This window comes from Bos grunniens, chromosome 17 (assembly GCF_055505025.1).
Source record: "Bos grunniens cultivar Pamir isolate PY7600 chromosome 17, Bosgru_T2T1.0, whole genome shotgun sequence".
In the NCBI taxonomy this organism is placed as follows: domain Eukaryota; kingdom Metazoa; phylum Chordata; class Mammalia; order Artiodactyla; family Bovidae; genus Bos; species Bos grunniens.
The window spans coordinates 53,217,831-53,235,825 of NC_141181.1; the positions used below are offsets into that span (position 1 = coordinate 53,217,831).

A 17,995-nucleotide genomic window follows, 5' to 3' on the forward strand; every position below is an offset into this window, starting at 1 on the left:
AAGAAAACAAGCTCAGGGCTCTCACTTACTCTGCACTATAGTAAACTATGTAATTATTTCATTATACATCACAATGTCATAATAATAAAGCACACAATTAATGTAACGTGCTTGAATCATCCCGAAACCACCCCCGCCCCCCCGACCCCCATTTGTGGAAAAACTATCTTCCACAAAACAGGTCCCTGGTGCCAAAAAGGTTGGGGACTGCTGAAGTGGGAACGGTCATTTCCATTTGTTAAGTTCTGGTGCCACCACATGACCCTTTTGTTCCTTGCACATTTATGCCCAAGAGTAACAATCACAGGCTCTACTTGTGAGCTCAGCCTTATAATTACAGTTTTCTTAAGGATTAATCACATAGATGCTAAAGAAATACAAACGTAAATACCGAGACACTATTTTCACTGATCAAATTAGCAAAAAGTTTAAAAAGAAAAACTGCCCACTTTTTGGGAGGATGCAGTAAAGGAGACATCTATTTCTGGTAGGAATAGGGTTTCGTAAAGACCTTTGGAAATCACAGTAGGTGATGGAACCAGGGGGGTCAAACCCAGACTTGTTATTTATCCAAAACCCAGGTTTTTAATCATATTACGTTGACTTTCCTATACAGAAATATTTTTCTCAACAAGCCAAACAAAGGCAAATGAATTCTAGTATTATCAGCTTCAGTTTATTCACAAGTAGAACCAAAAGAGGTGTGATTAACATTTCTGTGTGCTGGGTACTGCTGAAGGTTTGCAGCTTCACGCAGCCCTTCCAGCCAGCTTCCTTCCTGTCCTGCCAGGGGCTTACAGCCTGCAGCCTTCATCTCTCAGGCTCCTTGCCAGATGGCTTCTGTTTAGCTCTGTCATTTCTTGGCACAGGCACGGGAATTAGAAGGTTGCTGAAAGCAAAATGCTGCTGTTTTTTCCCCTACTGGAGGGGGCTTGGCAGTGCAGCACGAGCGGAGGATAACCAAGGGCTGCAGGGGCAGCAGTGCCGGGGGAGGAGGCTCAGTCTCTGGAACAGCGGCACCCCCGGCTCGGAGCCAAAGCAGCTTCTTCTCTTTTTTTCCCCACTTTATGTGCTGCTGCGGGATCTTAGCTCCTGGACCAAGGATGGAAGCTGAGCCCCCTGCATGGGAAGCACTGAGTCTTCACCACTGGACCGCCAGGGAAGTCCCCAAAGGTAGGTTCTGATGTTAGGCTAATAGCTCCTTTCCTTCGGCTTCTCCAGTGCCCCTTCTTCATCTCCCTTTTGCCTTTCAGTCCTCTTGACACCTTTGTAATCAGTTCCTGACACTCAATCCTTCTCCGCTTCTACTATCCAGAGTGGTTTCTGTACATGTAGCTGGCCACTGATGGATATGCACGGCAGCAAAGATTATAGACATATTTACTCAAATGACTATCAGTTAAAAAGACTGATATTCTGGGACTTCTCTGATGGTCCAGTGGTTAAGACTTCACCTCCCAATGCAGGTGACACAGGTTTGATCCCTGGTCGGGGAGCTAAGATCCCACATGCCTTGTGGCCAAGAAACCAAAAGATAAAACAGAAACGATATTGTGACAAATTCAATAAAGACTTAAAAAAAAAAAAAGAGACTGATATTCTTATTTACATAGGTAGAAGAAAAGGATGTAAGCAGTTGCTTTACTTACTGGGAGAGCAAAATACTTTTCTTCATATACAGTACAAAAACACTGAGAGAGTCTCTACCAGTTATGCACGTAACTGGCAAGGAAAAGATTTATTAATTTGGGACATGAGTTGTTTATGAGGCAGTTCTGCTGTTACTAAGCATCTTAGTTATTACTTCTCGGGGAATATTTGACAATAGCTATTGCACACAGATTGCACAATTTAAAAACTGTAATAAATAGTGTCAGTTATTAACAGATTCCAAACTTCTTGTTCTTCTTGAAAAAACTTTGATCTATTAGGATCCATTAAACATCTAAATGGGAAGAAACACAAGCATTTTTATGAGTGTCAGTGTTTTAAATAGAAAATTGTTTGACAAACTACAGAAAAGACAACTATATTGCTAAAAATCTATGTATGAGGTTATTTTGCATTTTAGACAATTATGATCAGAGAAAAACAGATACATTTTAAGGGCCACAAACTTGTCTCCTGAATCAATACTCTCCCATTTTGAAAAAGGTAATCTTATGTCATTGATCACAATAGACTGGAAATGAACGAAAGAAGTTACTAATGAATGTTAACAAAATGTAGGCTAAATATTTTAATATGCTTGATCTGGACCGAGGGAAGAAAAAACCATAATAACCTAATAATGTTTACTAAAACTACCAAAACACAATCAAAATGAAAAATTTTACCTTATACTTAAGTTCAGAACAAGAGTAAAAATGATTTATGTGTGGTTTTTATACACAAAAGCATTTGGAAGAATGCACACGAACATGTAAACAGTGATCTTATCTCTGGTTACTGAGATTTCAAGTGTTCAGTTTTTTTGTTATTATTATTTTTTTCTCCTCCAGATTTTTGTTTTTCTATACTGGACATGTATGTCTTAGCTAATTAAAGAAAAAGAAATAAAAGCAATGGAAACTCCAGCACAACATTAATCAATGTGCTTTGAAATTTAGTTTGGTGGTCCAGTGGTTAGGACTTTGCACTTGCACTGCTGTGAGCCCGGGGTTCAGTCCCTCGGTGGGGAACTAAGATCCCACAAGCTTTGAGGTGCAGCCAAATAAGTAAATACAATAAAACTTGGTTTGTCACCTGCTCCTGTATTAAAAACAAGACTCCACAAGGAGTCCTGATTCTTGAGAGCACCTGAGAGGCTGGGAGGGCCAGATCTGAAAACTGCAGGCCACTCAGGTACAGCAACTGGCCTGAGGCCACATGGCTGCTTCCTGGCACAAATGAGTGGAACCAAGACCTCCTGATTCTGAGTCTGGGACTCTGTCATACAAAAAGTGAAATGTGAAAATACAGGCAGTTTGCACATAAAAACACATTTATCTTCACAACAGGCTGGTTCAATATCAAGACCCTAGAAACAGAAATGGTGTCAGGTTAAAACCCAGTAACTTGGGCCAGATTTACCTTCAGAGTTTCACAGGGAGTGGTGCCTGGTGGTATGGGCTTCCCACAATGCTTGTAATATTCAGTTATAAAGACTGAAGCGTCATCTAAACTATGAAACCAAAGAGAAGAAGAAGGGCATAAGGAAAATGTGGGGGTGATATGTAGGTCTGCCATCTCGACTATGGCAGTGGCTTCACAGGTGTACAGCAAGATCTATCACATGACACACCTAAAGTATGTGCGGCGTAGTATATCAACGCACCGCAAAAAATACTACTTGTTCATAAATGACAACCTGTAATTACGGCTGGATCACAAGCGGTAAACAAGCAGAAAGAGATCCACGGTATGGGACTTCCCTGGTGATCCAGTGGCTTAGACTCCATGCTCCCAATGCAGGGGACCAGGGTTTGATCCCTGGAAAGGGAACTAAGATCCCACATGCTGACTCCGCATGCCACAGCTAAAGATCCTGTATGCTGCAACTAAGACCCGGTGCAGCCAAATAAAAAAAGAAATAAAAATTTAAAAAAGAAAAGAAAAAGAAATCCATGGCATGCTACTAAGAAAGAGACACTTTCCAGGGATCAGCACAGTTAGACCAAACAAACGTAGGGATGGATCTGGAAACATTTCAGTCCTGACTGAGCTTTCTCTTTTTTCAGTGCCAACTCATTTTGCCCTTCTTTTTAATTTCCAAATCTGCTCCCAACACCATCCCAAGGGATACTATTTCTAAACTTGTGGGTACTGGAAAATTAGATAAGCTTAGCAAAAATGATGTTATATCCAGTTGTCGATGCCTCTAGTCAAGTGTCTAAGGAGTAAAGTTGTAATGTTGGGTTTTAGAGCAGGACTGTGAGATGCCTATTTTGGGATTTCAGGCAGCTTGAATAATTGTCTGATTCTAAGTTCATGTTCCAAGAGACTGGGTTACAAAACAGCTACTTCTGAGTATGTGTTAGCAGTATGGTATGCATAATGTAGTGATGCTACAGTTTAATATTCAGAGCTTTAATTACAACCAAATAGCTTTATAATTATCTGATATCTTCCTCCAAAGTAAAGATAAATTTTAGGATATTCTACATTAAATTGTTTTTTTTACATTAAGTTGTTTTTAAAAAAATTTTATCAACTTACCTTAACTCATCTGCCAAATAGTTTACGAGTTCAGTGATGTTGTTGGTATTCATCATGTGTGATTTCAACACTGGGAAGTATTTTGTCTTTGCCAAAATCCCAAACTCCTTCTTATCTATGATATTTTTCAGCACCAGACTTCTAATCTATAGAATAACAGGTATCATCATATTCAAAATGTGTTAAATGCCACACTGTCTCCTTCAACATCAAAGCATTTGTGATAATTAGATGTTAAATAATCACTGCATTGTGACTAAGCCTTCCTTTTGAGGCAGTGGGCTGGGGGGTGGGGGGGACTGCTTTGGCCCATTTTAGCATACAGTGAATAAATTAAAAGTTGTTGTTGTTAAGCATTTCAGGATTTTTTTTGAGGAAAATCTGTTCACAGTGACAAGCATTGAAGGCTACAGATTTTCCACTGTGCACAGAAGTAAACAGGACACCCAGGGTGTCTGACTTTTAAAAATTTACTGAGGCTTTAATGAGAGTGACGTAATTGTATACATTAACAAACAGATGGAGATGGTGAGTTTTCAGCTTAATCTTGGTTTGGGGAAAATTGATTACCTCCTAATAACAAATTTTTCATAACAAAAGGGAGAGGAAACTGCCACTTACTTGATGTGAAAACCCTGCCAACTGGCCAGTATTCATATGCTCCTCTAATTGCTGTAAAATGATCTGAGGGTCACACGAGCTCAGAAAATTCTGGAGGAAAAAAAAAGTCAAAATATAATTAATAGAAAAGTATAATCACTACTAATTTCTGTCAAACCTGGAAGGTTTTCGTATTTACATTTGAAATATCTTAAAGCGTATCTAGTACAGAAAAAAGACCGCCTCTATAACAACAACAAGAACAAAATTACTGAAGTAAGGAAAAAGCATTTTACAAATAACTATTTCAACGGCAAAGAGCTGTTTAATAAACATTTTGTCATCCTAAGTGCCAGAAGGAATCTATTTAAATACTAAAACTCTGAAAAGCATCAACAGATGAGTTTAAGACTAGTCAAAAGAGAACAAAGTCAAGGACAGGCACAGATGGCTTTGGGAAAAAAATGAAACAAATAGAGCATGTGACAAAAAATATGTGTGTTCATTTATATAGATCTTTATGAAGTGGCTTATCTACCCATGGGGAAATCATTGTAAAACAGTTCAAAATGCTTTGTTCTATTTATTCTATAGTATAAAGGGGATGGGAGCTATTTTTAAAAGTTCTGTCCTCAGAATGCTCATGTGCCTTTGTCAGACACCCACACACAACCTGACTTTTCTATTTTCCGCAACTAATCACCAAGTCAAGCTGCACTCAAGCCATCTTCCTCTGGTTTGTTTTTGTTGCCACCACCCTCCTTTGGGCACTCACCTCCTCAAGCTTCCCTGGCCTAGTCACAAGGCTGGTGTATGTGCATCAGGTGAGATGAATTTCTATCCAAATGCAAGAGCTTCTTAGGAGTTTTACTTCTTGCTCCCTCTCTCTTCTGATCAAGCCCAAGTGGATTACTTCCCTCTAAATACCGCCTGAGCATTTCACTTTGCATTTGCAGGAAAATTCACTGTTTTCCACTGATAGAGAATAAGGTCCAAACTCCTCTTAAGGCTTTCTAAGATAAGCCTTCATCTATCTTTCAGTCATACCTCCCACTAGACCCCAACACAAACCTTCTACCCTACTCATGCTTTACAGGTTTGATGAAAACGAAGTGCTATCTTTGGCAGGGGACATGCAATGTGAGACCTTCCACCTCTTTGGCAGCCCCAGATGAGTAATTTGTCAGATACCTTTATTTCCTGGTGCCTTTTTTCTGAGTGGGGCATGAGCATTAGACACGCTAATGCAAAAGCCGGAAGCTCTAACTGGACATACTGTCTGGCCACTCTGATCATGTCGAGGTCATCTGAAACTGGACATCTTCAAGAGAGCATGTTAATTAGTTAATAACCTGTCGGATTTAAGTCTATACATGTTGAGCAACAAATACTTAGAAGACTAAAAATCTATGATCTAACTATATGACTTACAGTAATCACAAAAGGTACTCTATATTTACATTAAAACTAGGTACAAATTTTAGAGAATGCGTACTGAATATAAGTTCATTAGCTGCACTGCACAAAGAAAGTAGACACTGTAAAAATAATAGAGATATTTTATTTTCAATCAAGTCGTGTGCTTAACTTCCTAGGAAAAAGGCATTACTCATAAGGTACGTTTATTAGAAAGGAATTTTATAAGCAACAAATTTGATTTGGGAGGTAGGAAAAATATTTTACTTACTCTAGAACAGCAATGAGACTCTCACAACAATCTGACAGCTGACTGGGGCTTAAAGGACAAGAGGCTGAAAATAAAAAGCAACAATCATGTGTTTAGGAACCTCCCTGGTGGTCCACTGGTTAAGACTTTGCCTTCCAATGCAGGCGACACAGGTTTGAACCCTGGTTGGGGAGCTAAGATCCTGGCAGGCCTTGTGGCCAAAAACCCAAAACATAAAAAACAGAAGCAATATTGTAACAAATTCAAGAAAGACTTTAAAAATGGTCCACACTAAAAAAAAAAACCACACACACAAAGAAACCAAAACAAACCCAATAATGTGTCTATATACAAAACTATAAAAGGCTACTGTCAACATTTCAGGGGACAGAAAAATACCTGAAAGCAGTGGTATCTGAACCACACACTGCCAAGCTCTGCCGAAGTAGGGGACCTGTGGAGACACGTGTATCAGAGAACTTATGTCTGGGGTCTTATGAACTCTGCTTTGCAGTCACAGAACTATATACATTTAAGGGCTTATATTCTTGACCTTAAGACCAAAATCTTAAGTTGCTATTTCCCTGTTCTAGAGCATCAAGATTCTAGAATATTCCTCATACTATATATTTTAGGATATTAACACATAATCCTGGCTGATTTATTATTGTTTTTTGCTCTGCAAAATACTCTCTTATATTTAAAAAAACTATATTATAGTTGATTTATAATATTAATTTTAGGTATGCAACATCGTGACTCAGTATTTTTACAGATTATCCTCCACTAAAGATTATTATAAGATAATGGTTATAACTCCCTATGCTATGTAATACGTCCATGCTGTTTATCTGTTTTTGTTTATTTATTTTGGCTGTACTGGGTCTTAGATGCAGCATGAAAGATCGAAGATCTTCACTGTGCACATGAACTCTTAGTGGTGGCATTTAGTTCCCTGACCAGGGATTGAACCGGGGCCCCTTGCCTTGGAAGTGCAGCCTTAGCCACTAGATCACCAAGAAAGTCCTGCTTATCTGTTTTATACATGGTAGTTCTATCTCTTAGTCCTATAGCCTTAATTTGCCACTCCCCATTTCTCTCTGGTAATCACTTCTTTGTATTCTCTATCTGCGAGTCTGTGAATATACTAAAAGCCACTTAATTGTATACTTTAAAAGGGTAAATTTTACGTGTGAATTATATCTCAATAAAAAAGGAGATCTGTACATGCTAATAGGAAACAATCTCCAAGATACCATCGTTACATGGAAAAAAACACTTCATCTGGAATGTGATTTAATTTATATGTACAAAAATGAACACACACACACACAATATACACACGCACGTACACATACACCTGCTTAGATGATACTAGGAAACTCTAGAAGAGAACAAAGGAAACTGTCAACAGGAGTCACTCCTGGGGAGATTATGAAGGGAAGTGGTAAGGGAAAATTTTCACGTTTTACTTAGCATATGTTCTAAGTTATCAAACTAAGAATAAAATATATATTTCGGGTGGGCTACGGTCCGTAGGGTCACAAAGAGTCAGACATGACTGGATTGAAGTGACTCAGCACTCACATATTATATATTACATGTATTACATATATGTACAGTGATTGTGTATGTGAACAACACGTGAAATGCAGAAAAGATGAATAAGACAGGGTTTCTGACTTTAGGAATCTTCAAAATTCAAGATGGGCAGTCACATGTGTGATTTAAATAATTTATACCAGAACTTCCCTGGTGTCTGGTGGTTACAAATCTGCTTTGCAATGCAAGGGACAGGGGTTCAATCTCTGATCAGGGAACTAAGATCCCACATGCTGCAGGGTAACTAAGCCCAAATGCCACAACGAAGACCTGATGCAGCCAAATAAATAAGTAAATAAATGTTTTAAAAATAAATAAATTATACCACGACCAGAGTTATAGTTGAGCCCATGTATTTTAAGGGCATGAATGGAGATGTGATTCATGAGGCCTAGGGGACTTGGGGAAGTGATGTCTTGGGGAAGGCAAAGTCTGAGCTGAGTATTCTTGGTCCAGGCACCATTTTAATAGAACAGCACCCTGCAGCTTCACTGAGGAACTGACTACTTAATCCAGGGTACCTGTGAGTCACAAAGTCAGTGAGTCTAAAGATTAAATTCTATAAAATTTATTTTAGAAAACTACATACCTGCCACAGAGGATAGATGCTAGAAATGGCTGTTAAAACCTTCCTTAGATAAGGAATCTGAAAAAATGAAACAAAAGTTCTGAAGATTACCAAATGAAAAATTCCAAAGTCCAATCTAGGAGTCTGAAACTTTCACAAAGAATATCAGGAAAATGTATCTTCTCTGAGGGTCAGCAGAGAAGGTCACCTATAAATCCACAAACATCAAAAGACATCAGGGAATCTTCAGTATGTTTCAAGTGAAATTTATGTCAGTTTTGAGACTGCACTTTCTCTGGCCTCATGCCACATTCTTTAAGTTGGGCATGAACCAAATGAGAGTGAACATTTTCCACATACTTCTGTTCAGTAACAAGTATCAGTGCAAAATGTTTAGGAGATGCTGTGCAAAATCTTTAAAATATACCGCAGTCTAAGGCACTGAGTTTTACTTACCATATTGAAGCCAAGAAGCTTTTGCAAGAGTCCATTCCAAAGCTGCAGGTCATAGATTTTGTATTCTAAACAAAGCTCAGTCACCAACTTTACTGCCTGAAGCAGGGGAAAAAAAAATACTGTATCAAGACACCAGTAAATTCAACCATCTTTGGAAAAGGTAGGATAGCTGAAGACAAAATATGCTTACAGCCAACCTGTGTCTACTGCCTAATTTCAATGAAGACCCTCATCTGTCTAGGGAAAGAAAAAAATTATTTTTCTTTCTTGATGTTATGGACTCACAAACAGCATCTCAGGCTCCTCCTCCTCCCCACTTTGTTTCTTGTGTCCTAGAACAGTTTGCCTATTGGCCCCATATCCTTCCTGCCCTGGGTTCCAGCTGCCTCAGAGACTGAACTCCCACTGGTAACTAGAAGGAAGAGGAACAAAACTTCCTGCACAAGGACAGTCTGTCTAGATGAGGACAGACAGGCTTGGGGCAGATTAAAAAAGCGTTACCCCCACCACCCTGCCCTGGTAGGAAGGGATGGCTTCAGGCCTTAGGCTTTTGGGAGAGAGGTAAGGCAACTTCCAAGTTGCCGTGTCACCAGCCAGGAGAGGAAAACAGGAAAGCTCTCAGAACAGCAGACCTGTTCAGGAATCAAGGGTTTCTTTGGATCTGTCTTTCAGGGATCTGAGTGGTGGCAGGCAGCATCTGAGACGATGGAGGCCGCCACTGCAGGTATCTTGGTGTACATACCATGGGTTCGTGGCTGTGGTTTTTCCAAAGACCCTTAATCATGCCTTCTTTAGGGCTGTTGCAAAATAATTCATAGGTGATGGGGATATTCAGCGCCTCAAACGATGCCAGAAAAGTTATACATTTCAAGTAAGATCTGAAAAACAGAGGCAGGAAATGGGAATCTCCTCACTAGCCACATTTACGTTTAAAATAAAAGCCAACACTTAGAAATATTGGACTGCTCTATTACATGTCTGTTTTAGGCTTCTAAGATATAGTCAAGAAATATTAGAAAGAAATCAACTGGAGGAAAATGAAGAAAACACTCAGTTTCTGAAAGTCTCAAAGATTCGAGAGAAACAAGATGTCCTTCAGGGCCTGTCTCCTCTCTGCCAGAACAGGACACTCGAGGCAAGAGCACCTTGTTGACACAGCCCCTCTAATGTAATCTTCTGAACTAAGAGGCTTAAAAGTTATGGTTCCAAAGAGTGACCCGTTTTCTATTAATACAATTTTAAAAATTCCACTTACTTCACTTCTTCGATGGATTTTTTGAAGAGAGATTCTATAGTTTCCTTGTCAGCCAAGTAGAGGAGACACTGCAGGGCTCGAGTTCTGTGGGCGAAAGTGAGCTGGTGCATCCTGAGCATCTGTAAGACCAAAGAAGTTTCAGAGCTGCACCCGTGGGTTTTAGTTGGGTAACTGAGCTTCAATTTAGGTGACCTGAGCCATGTTGGTTTTTAAAAGATTAAAGCCAGGAATTCTCTGGCAGTCTAGTGGTTACGACTCTGCACTTTCACTGCCCAGGGCTCAGGTTCAATCCCTTGTGGGGGAACTAAGATCCCTCAAGCCATTTGCATGGCCAAATTAGGGGAAAAAAAAAAAAGAAAGATTCAAGTCTATGTTTGCCCTTGGGGGAGGGGGTTCAGTGGTTCTCAAATTGTGTTCCATGGTCCCCTGCCTGAGGGCTGAAGGGTTCCTCACAGTCTTTCAGAAAGAACAGGGTGAGAACCACTTTCATAATAATACCATGATGGGCTCTACCATTTACACTTTGTTAATACCGGTTGGCCAAAAAGTTCAGGTTAGGTTTTTCCCATAAGATGTTATTTAACATCTTATGGGAAAACTCGAACAAACTTTTTGACCAACCCAATATTTGCACTCATGGTGCAAAAGCACTGGTGGGTAAATGCTAGGAACACCCGACTGCTGTGAAAGCCACTGCATTCTTCACATTTTCAGTATTGAAAATAAGGGAGATGTCCACATAAGAGGGTTCTTGATGAAGTAGTAAAAATTAATATATAACTGAGTTCACATTTGCATACACATTATTAATTAATCAAAATGCTTTCATTAATGTCTACGTGACATGACAGGAAGTACACATAAACACAACGCGGTGTGAGGATTTTCTCAGGGAAAAGCACTTGTATGACTGAGCTGGGAGCTGAACCTGGTACTTTTTCAAGGAATATCATTTTTACTTACTTGCCAGGATAACTATCAGATAAACTAAGATGCAAGAGAAAGAGGGAGGTCCTTCACGCTGCTTGTCATCAAGAACAAACGATCAGCATCTTAGCCTTTCCCTCTTTCTTCCTTCTATCCTTTGACCTACATCTTTCCTTTCCCTCAGCTCCAACTGCCTCAGAGTGCACTTTTTTTTTTTTGCCCACGTCCTGTGGCTTGTGGGATCTCAGCTCCCTGACCAGAGAGCAAACCTGAGCCTTCAGCAATGAGAGCATGAAGTGCTAAGGAAAGTTCCCCAGAGAGCATTCCCATACAGACAGGCCTGAAGGTCAAAGAAGTCACATGCTTTTAGGGATAAGGGGAAGTTCTGACTAGTTAAGAGTTTAGTGGGAGGGGGTGCGACAGGTCAGGCAGGGCCTGGAGACCAGAGTGGAGACTTCTCTCACGCCTGCTGGCTGGGGGTCCCTGGTATTAGGAATGTGACTGGGGGCTTCCCTGGTGGCTCTGACAGTAAAGTGTCTGCAATGCGGGAGACCTGGGTTCGATCCCTGGGTCAGGAAGATCCCCTGGAGAAGGAAATGGCAACCCACTCCAGTATTCTACCCTGGGAAATCTCATGGACAGAGGAGCCTGGTGGGCTGCAGTCCATGGAATTGCAAAGAATTGGACACTACTGAATGACTAACACTGGACCAGGGTGTTAGGACAGTGAACATGGATAACCCGTGGGAACTGCCAAAGCTTGCACCACTCAGTTTGCAAAATAGGATGTTTCTGCAGCCAGCACTAAATGGAGCTCAGCAGACACTACAAACCTCATCTACAGAGTAAGACATAGTTCGAGAAAGTACAGAGAAAGCATTATCTTAGTCATCTGTCAATAGTAAATATGCAGGGAAAAAATGTTAAGCTGAAATATGAGATACAAAAATGAGTTCTGACCAAATTTTTAGAGCTTACGGTTGTGGCTGATGTTGCAAAGATGAACAGCATTCTTGAACTATAATCAACTGGACGAGACAGAAGGAGATACAGGACTCTGAAAAAATATTTTATTACATTTAGATTTTAACTTAGTGACTGATTAGAGACTTGCTTTATTATCCATAAAAAAACAGCATCAGACAGCCCAAACAAAGGCCTGAAGGGCTATGGGTCAAGGCCACTGTTTACTTTCCTCTTTAAAGGATGCTTAATCTGTTCTTGGGTTCCTTCACAGCTAAAGAAGATAATAAAGACACAAAAGATAGGCCTCACTCTTCTCATCTAGGAAATGGCTAAGCAACCTCTGATAGTTTAAATCTCTCTGGTTAAGAAATTAATACAAACCATAGCTGCAAAGTACACTGAACACCACTATACATGGAAACTTGTGTTTTAATTCACAGGACCTTGTTAGTGGCACGTTTTAACCTCGGGACGCAGGGCAGACTGCCTGCCTTCCCCCCAGCCCCCAAGAGAAGGGCAAGATGGATCAGGCAAATTGGAGGAAAAAGGGATAGAGATTCTAGTGGGAAAAGACAGGAAGTTATGAAATTGCCATGAATTACTCTCTGGGATCTCCATCTTGGAAGTTTTCTCTATGAACTATTCCCCCTAAGCCTTTCCGTGTTGGCTGCTTTGGTCAGATGCTCCAGGAGCTTCCTCTTGCTCAAAGGTGTTCTTGCTCTTGAAGGACTAAGCAAAGACGAGGGAGTGCCCAGAGGGAAGGAGAGCCTGGAGGGGGTACTAGACCAGTTCTGCCCAGATCAGGAGAAATCCTTTTCTGGGGTTTATCTTCCTATACCCTCTCTTACTATAGGATCTCCACGGCTGATGTGGGGTGTAGAGCTTCATGAGCGACCCGACCATTGACACTTCTGGCCTACACCAAAACGGCAAGAAGCTGGCATGCATGCCACCACTCCCTCTCCCATGCCTAAGCCAAGCGTCATTAACGGATTACCATGTTTTCTGATTTGAGCACCGATAAGTCTGCTCAAGAGAGCAAGCCATTACCAACCAGACTTATAGTACGTGACACCAGTGTGCCTTTCTGGGTCTGTCTTAGGTTAGACGTGAAAAAGGAATCCTGGTGGCCCATATCTGAACCAGCCTAGCTTGACAGGGACAGAGAACACATCCAAGTCTGGGGTCAGAGTCCTGGCTACACAAGAGTTTTCCTTTGCTCACAGTACATTCTCTGCTAAATGTACGAACTCACAGAGGATTCAGAAACCCTGGATCTTGGTTGTTTCTTATTTATTTGACTGGAGATATTTAAACACACTCATAGTCCTGTGTCAGTGAACTGATTCTTCTCAGAGGTTCTGATCCAAGTTATACTAAGAAAGCCTTTTTTAAAACCACTGGTTTTAAAATCATTGGTAAGATTCCTATTGGGCAACAGGGTGTAGACAAATATAAGTAAAGGAAGAATACCTTCGTAGTGTTTCATCTTCTTGAAGTTCAAACAATTCTGATGGTGTCTTTGAAAAAGTGGATAAACAAGTTAAAAACAGAAGAAAATTGATTGATTACATAAGATTATGAAAGTCTATTAAATGAAAAAGTCCAACATGCAAAACTGTATTTACAGGAGGGGTGGTACAGTGGCAGAGTGCATGCTTAGTGTGCACAAGGCCTGGGGTTCAACTCCCAGCACCTCCATGTTTGGTGACAACAAAGAAAAAAAAAAGACTTATAAAACAATTACATTTACAGATAAGAAATTAGTGTAATTCATCACTTTATGAGAAGATTCTTGCTTTAAAAATGGGTTTACTCAAATTCATTCGGTCAACAAATACATACTGAGTGCTTACCATGCACCAGGCATAATTCTGGGAACATGGGTTCCCTGAGTGAACAAAAGAAATATTCCTGTCCTCCTGGAGTTTACATTCATTGGGTAACTTTTAAAAGGAAAGGACTGTGAATTGTATGAGTTGTCCATTAATTCAGTATATATTTATGGGGACTTACACAGAAATGCATTAGGTGCATTACGTGTATAAATACAGTTTCTAGTCTCACAGGGATTTCAGTTTAGTGTTCCAGATTTATGCATTAAGTTAAAACATGGGGGTTTGAGTGTCAACCATAGATTCTTCTGTTTCCACTGATACATGGTCCTTGCTCTTGGTAAACACTTAAAAAATACTTATTAAATTGAATTACAAGTGATATAAAAACCATGAGTTGAAAAGCTAATGTCACATCAGTTATACTATTTGTTTACAAATACATTTTTTTCTAAGGATACCTGCCTAGGTGAACAGAAGAATTACAGAATCTCCTTAAGTAAGTTCTCCCTGAAAACTGAGAAGAAACGGTGCAGAGAATTTTGCATTTGGAATGCTGAATCCCATCACAAATTTAGATGCTAATATTATTTCTAAAAAACTGACATTATGTGTCTCCTTACGTGATACACTGAAGAGAACATATCACCTACAGAATATTATTGCTAAAAATCCATAACTTGAATCTAATCATGAGAAACATCAGAAACATAAATCCAGAATGAGACATTTTGCAAACCAGAAAGTCTGCACCCTCCAAAAAAGACAAAGTCTCAGCACAGGTAAGAGTCAAGTAAGAATCATCAATACAAAAGAAGTAAGGGCTATGGGTGGTGCAGGGAGGAATGTGGAGAAGAGCAGGATATTACACTGTTTCAAAACAGCTCCCTTAGTAATTACAAAAGGAAATATAGTAACTGTGTCTGAGAGAAATAAACAACAGTGTAACCAAGTTATCTAAATTCACATCCTCTATTTGGGCAAAGAGGCATCATGTGCCTCTAAACCTCATACCCTGGGAAGGACACCCTATCACCCAGGTAACATACTGCCCCAAATGCAAAACTCCAGTCTTATCATGAGAACACAGAAAAGCCCAAGGGGAGGGGCCGCTGACAAAATAACAAGCCTGAACTGTTCAAAAATGTCAGTGTCATGAAAGACAGAAAAGTTGTGGAACTGTTCTAGAGTAAAAGAAATTACAGACATGACAAATACAACACATAACCCAGGATTAGATCCTGGTCTCAGGGGAGAAAATTACTATAAAGAACATCATTGGCACAACTGGTTAAACTGTAACATGGACCATAAATTCAAGTATACAAACATATACATATATGTATTTTATCAATACTCTATCAAAATCGTGTCTGATTTTTATAATTATACTGTGGTTCAATGAGAGAAAAATCTTTGCTCTTTGAATTACACACCTAATTATTAAGGGTAAAGGGGCATGACACATGGAATTTACTCTCAGAGGGTTCGGAAAAATGTTATGGGTAAACATATTATAGGGAGAATGACGAAGCAGATGTGGCAAAATGTTTAAAAACTGACAGATCTGGGTGGAGGATACACAGCTAATTCTTTTGTACTATTCTTCCAACTTTTCTGTACCTTTAAACTTGTTTCTAAATAAAAAATAATCATATGACCATAAAGTCTAAGCATAGGCCACTTCTATTATATAACAGTTCATCTGAAACCATCAATTAAAAGGAAGAATGTATCAACTATATTTCAATTAAAAAAGTACTGGCAAGTGAAAAAAGAAAAGACAGACTAGCTGCAAAATAATATTTAAAGGAAAAGAAAAAGTAAACAACTTCATTAAAACTCATCAGATAACAGAGGTATTAAAATGCTCAAATGTTCCTTCTTCTAAGAGCCTGTGCTTCTAATGAGAAGTCATATCATGGCGAGACAAATAATCACCCTCTTCTTTGAGAAGACGCCACTGGCTCATACTCAACAACAGACACCATCAAAGCAAGCACTTACTTCATCAGGTTTGGCGGACGGGCACAGCCATTTTTCCAACAACATGTCCCAGACTTTTTCCAAATTAATTTCATTGACTTCAGCTATTTCTTTAGCAGCTGTGTGAATATCTAAGATATTTAAGATAAAGAATTAAAAAAAGAAAAAAAAAAGAATTAAAAAAAGAACCCCAAGTTTTCAATGCAAGATACCAGGGAATCAAAAGGATAATTCTCCTTGGATGGAAAGATACAAAAAGAGTTTTGCCCTCACCAGGATAATCTTTCCCACATGAATTCTGAATTCTTTGGTTTATGCTGGGATGTTCGTACAGACTGACAATGAGATGGACTGGTTTTCCGATCACTCTTAAATACTCAGCAGTGTTCAGCTTGTGGGCTATGAGCACAGCTTCCGTGCCTGATCGCCGGTACTGAACATGAAGCTTCTTCAGCAGAGCTTCAGCTTTTTCACGTGTCTCATCCTTTTAAAAAATTCCAAGCAAACAGAAACTTGTTTTCTAAATCTTCAGTGAGACTAAGAATCTATCTTTATCAATCAAGGTCCCTTCCTGCCTTAGTTACAACCTTAGTAATCTACACCAAGCCTCATTTTCTTTCTCCAGTTTAGGTCCCCAACCCTTGAAAATATCTATCACCAGGGTGGGCTGAAAAGGGATGCTAGAGAGCACAACTTAAATTAAAAAGAAAGTGGACTCTGACAACCCAGAGAGGTGAGATGAGGGCAGGGGAGGGAGGTTCAAGAAGGAGGGGATATATGTATGCTTATGGCTGATTCTCACTGTGGTACAGCAGGAACCAACACCGTGTTGTAAAGCAAGTATCGTCCAATTAAAAATAAGTTTTAAAAAAGAAATAGAAATGTGAACCTTAAAAAAAAAAAAGCAGAGCCTGCACCCTAATGCTCGTAACAGCATTATTTATAATAGCAAAGATATACAAGCAACCTAAGTGTCCACTGAGAGATAAACAGCTATAGAAGATACAGTGTGTGATGTGTGTGTGTGTATTTTCCAGGCAAGAGTACTGGAGGTATACATATATATATATAAAGGAATATACTTAGCCATAGAAAGAATGAAGTTTTGCCATTTGCAGCAACATGGACAGACCTGTAGGGTACTATGCTTAGTAAATAAGTCAGACAGAGAAAGACAAATATTGTATGATGTCATCACTTATCTGTGGAATCTAAAAAATACACATGAGTATATATGCAAAACAGGAATAGACTCACAGATAGAGAAAACCAACTAGTGCTTACCAGTAGGGAGAGGAAAGCTGGGAGGGGTACAAGAATAAGAGGCATGAACTACCATGAATAAAGTAAATAAGCTGCAAGAATACACTGTACAGCACAGGGAATACAGACCAATATTTTATAATAACTATGAACGGAGTATAACCTATGAAAATTTTGAATCGGTATGTTGTACACCTGAAACTAATATTGTAAATCAGCTATACTTCAATTTAAGAAAGAAAGAAAGAGGAGCCTCCCATCTTACAGTTCAGACTCACCTGAGATGGAATATTCTGAAGCCACCTCTCAGCTAAATATAGGCAGAATTTCAAACTGGACATCTTGAAGGAACCTAAAGAGATAAAGAAAAGACTTAAAAGAAATCATAATCCTTTCAAGACAATGTATTTTAGTCAAATTAGCCAGTTTTAAAACAACAGGAAGGCATACTCACTGTAAAAAAACAATTTAAGCAGGACAGGAGACAAAGCAGGAAGCACAGTCCACAGAGGGCCATCTCTGCAGCTTCTATTCCCATTCCCTAGACCTCTACATTCCTCCAGAAGTTCTCTGTGTGCAAGTGTGCACACGTGTGTACAAGTGTTTTATCCCAAATGGGATAAGATCATATATGGAGCATAATCTGTTGTTCTCACTGAATATATATCTCGGAT

The 17,995-nt window shown here is 39.5% G+C and overlaps 1 protein-coding gene and 1 long non-coding RNA gene across 10 annotated transcripts in view; one reads left to right on the plus strand and one right to left on the minus strand.

Annotated features, from left to right (window-relative positions):
- Positions 1 to 654: 654 nt before the first annotated feature.
- The window catches only part of KNTC1 (kinetochore associated 1), a 70,636-nt gene continuing 53,295 nt past the window's right edge, over positions 655 to 17,995 (minus strand). For all 6 annotated transcript variants that reach the window (XM_086347529.1, XM_086347527.1, XM_086347526.1 and 3 more), the window contains 16 exons: positions 17,600 to 17,673; positions 16,332 to 16,542; positions 16,080 to 16,189; positions 13,711 to 13,757; positions 12,250 to 12,328; positions 10,345 to 10,463; positions 9,832 to 9,967; positions 9,090 to 9,185; positions 8,655 to 8,711; positions 6,863 to 6,917; positions 6,485 to 6,548; positions 5,989 to 6,118; positions 4,819 to 4,908; positions 4,198 to 4,343; positions 3,073 to 3,163; positions 655 to 1,945 (listed from right to left, as the gene is read on the minus strand). In XM_086347529.1, the coding sequence (XP_086203655.1) occupies positions 1,928 to 1,945; positions 3,073 to 3,163; positions 4,198 to 4,343; positions 4,819 to 4,908; positions 5,989 to 6,118; positions 6,485 to 6,548; positions 6,863 to 6,917; positions 8,655 to 8,711; positions 9,090 to 9,185; positions 9,832 to 9,967; positions 10,345 to 10,463; positions 12,250 to 12,328; positions 13,711 to 13,757; positions 16,080 to 16,189; positions 16,332 to 16,542; positions 17,600 to 17,673 (1,523 nt within the window). In that variant the 3' untranslated portion in view covers positions 655 to 1,927. The remainder of the gene's footprint in view (positions 1,946 to 3,072; positions 3,164 to 4,197; positions 4,344 to 4,818; positions 4,909 to 5,988; positions 6,119 to 6,484; positions 6,549 to 6,862; positions 6,918 to 8,654; positions 8,712 to 9,089; positions 9,186 to 9,831; positions 9,968 to 10,344; positions 10,464 to 12,249; positions 12,329 to 13,710; positions 13,758 to 16,079; positions 16,190 to 16,331; positions 16,543 to 17,599; positions 17,674 to 17,995) is intronic.
- The window catches only part of LOC147355376 (uncharacterized), a 63,899-nt gene continuing 46,936 nt past the window's right edge, over positions 1,033 to 17,995 (plus strand). For all 4 annotated transcript variants that reach the window (XR_015144454.1, XR_015144457.1, XR_015144456.1 and 1 more), the window contains exon 1: positions 1,033 to 1,173. This is a non-coding gene — a long non-coding RNA (uncharacterized LOC147355376). The remainder of the gene's footprint in view (positions 1,174 to 17,995) is intronic.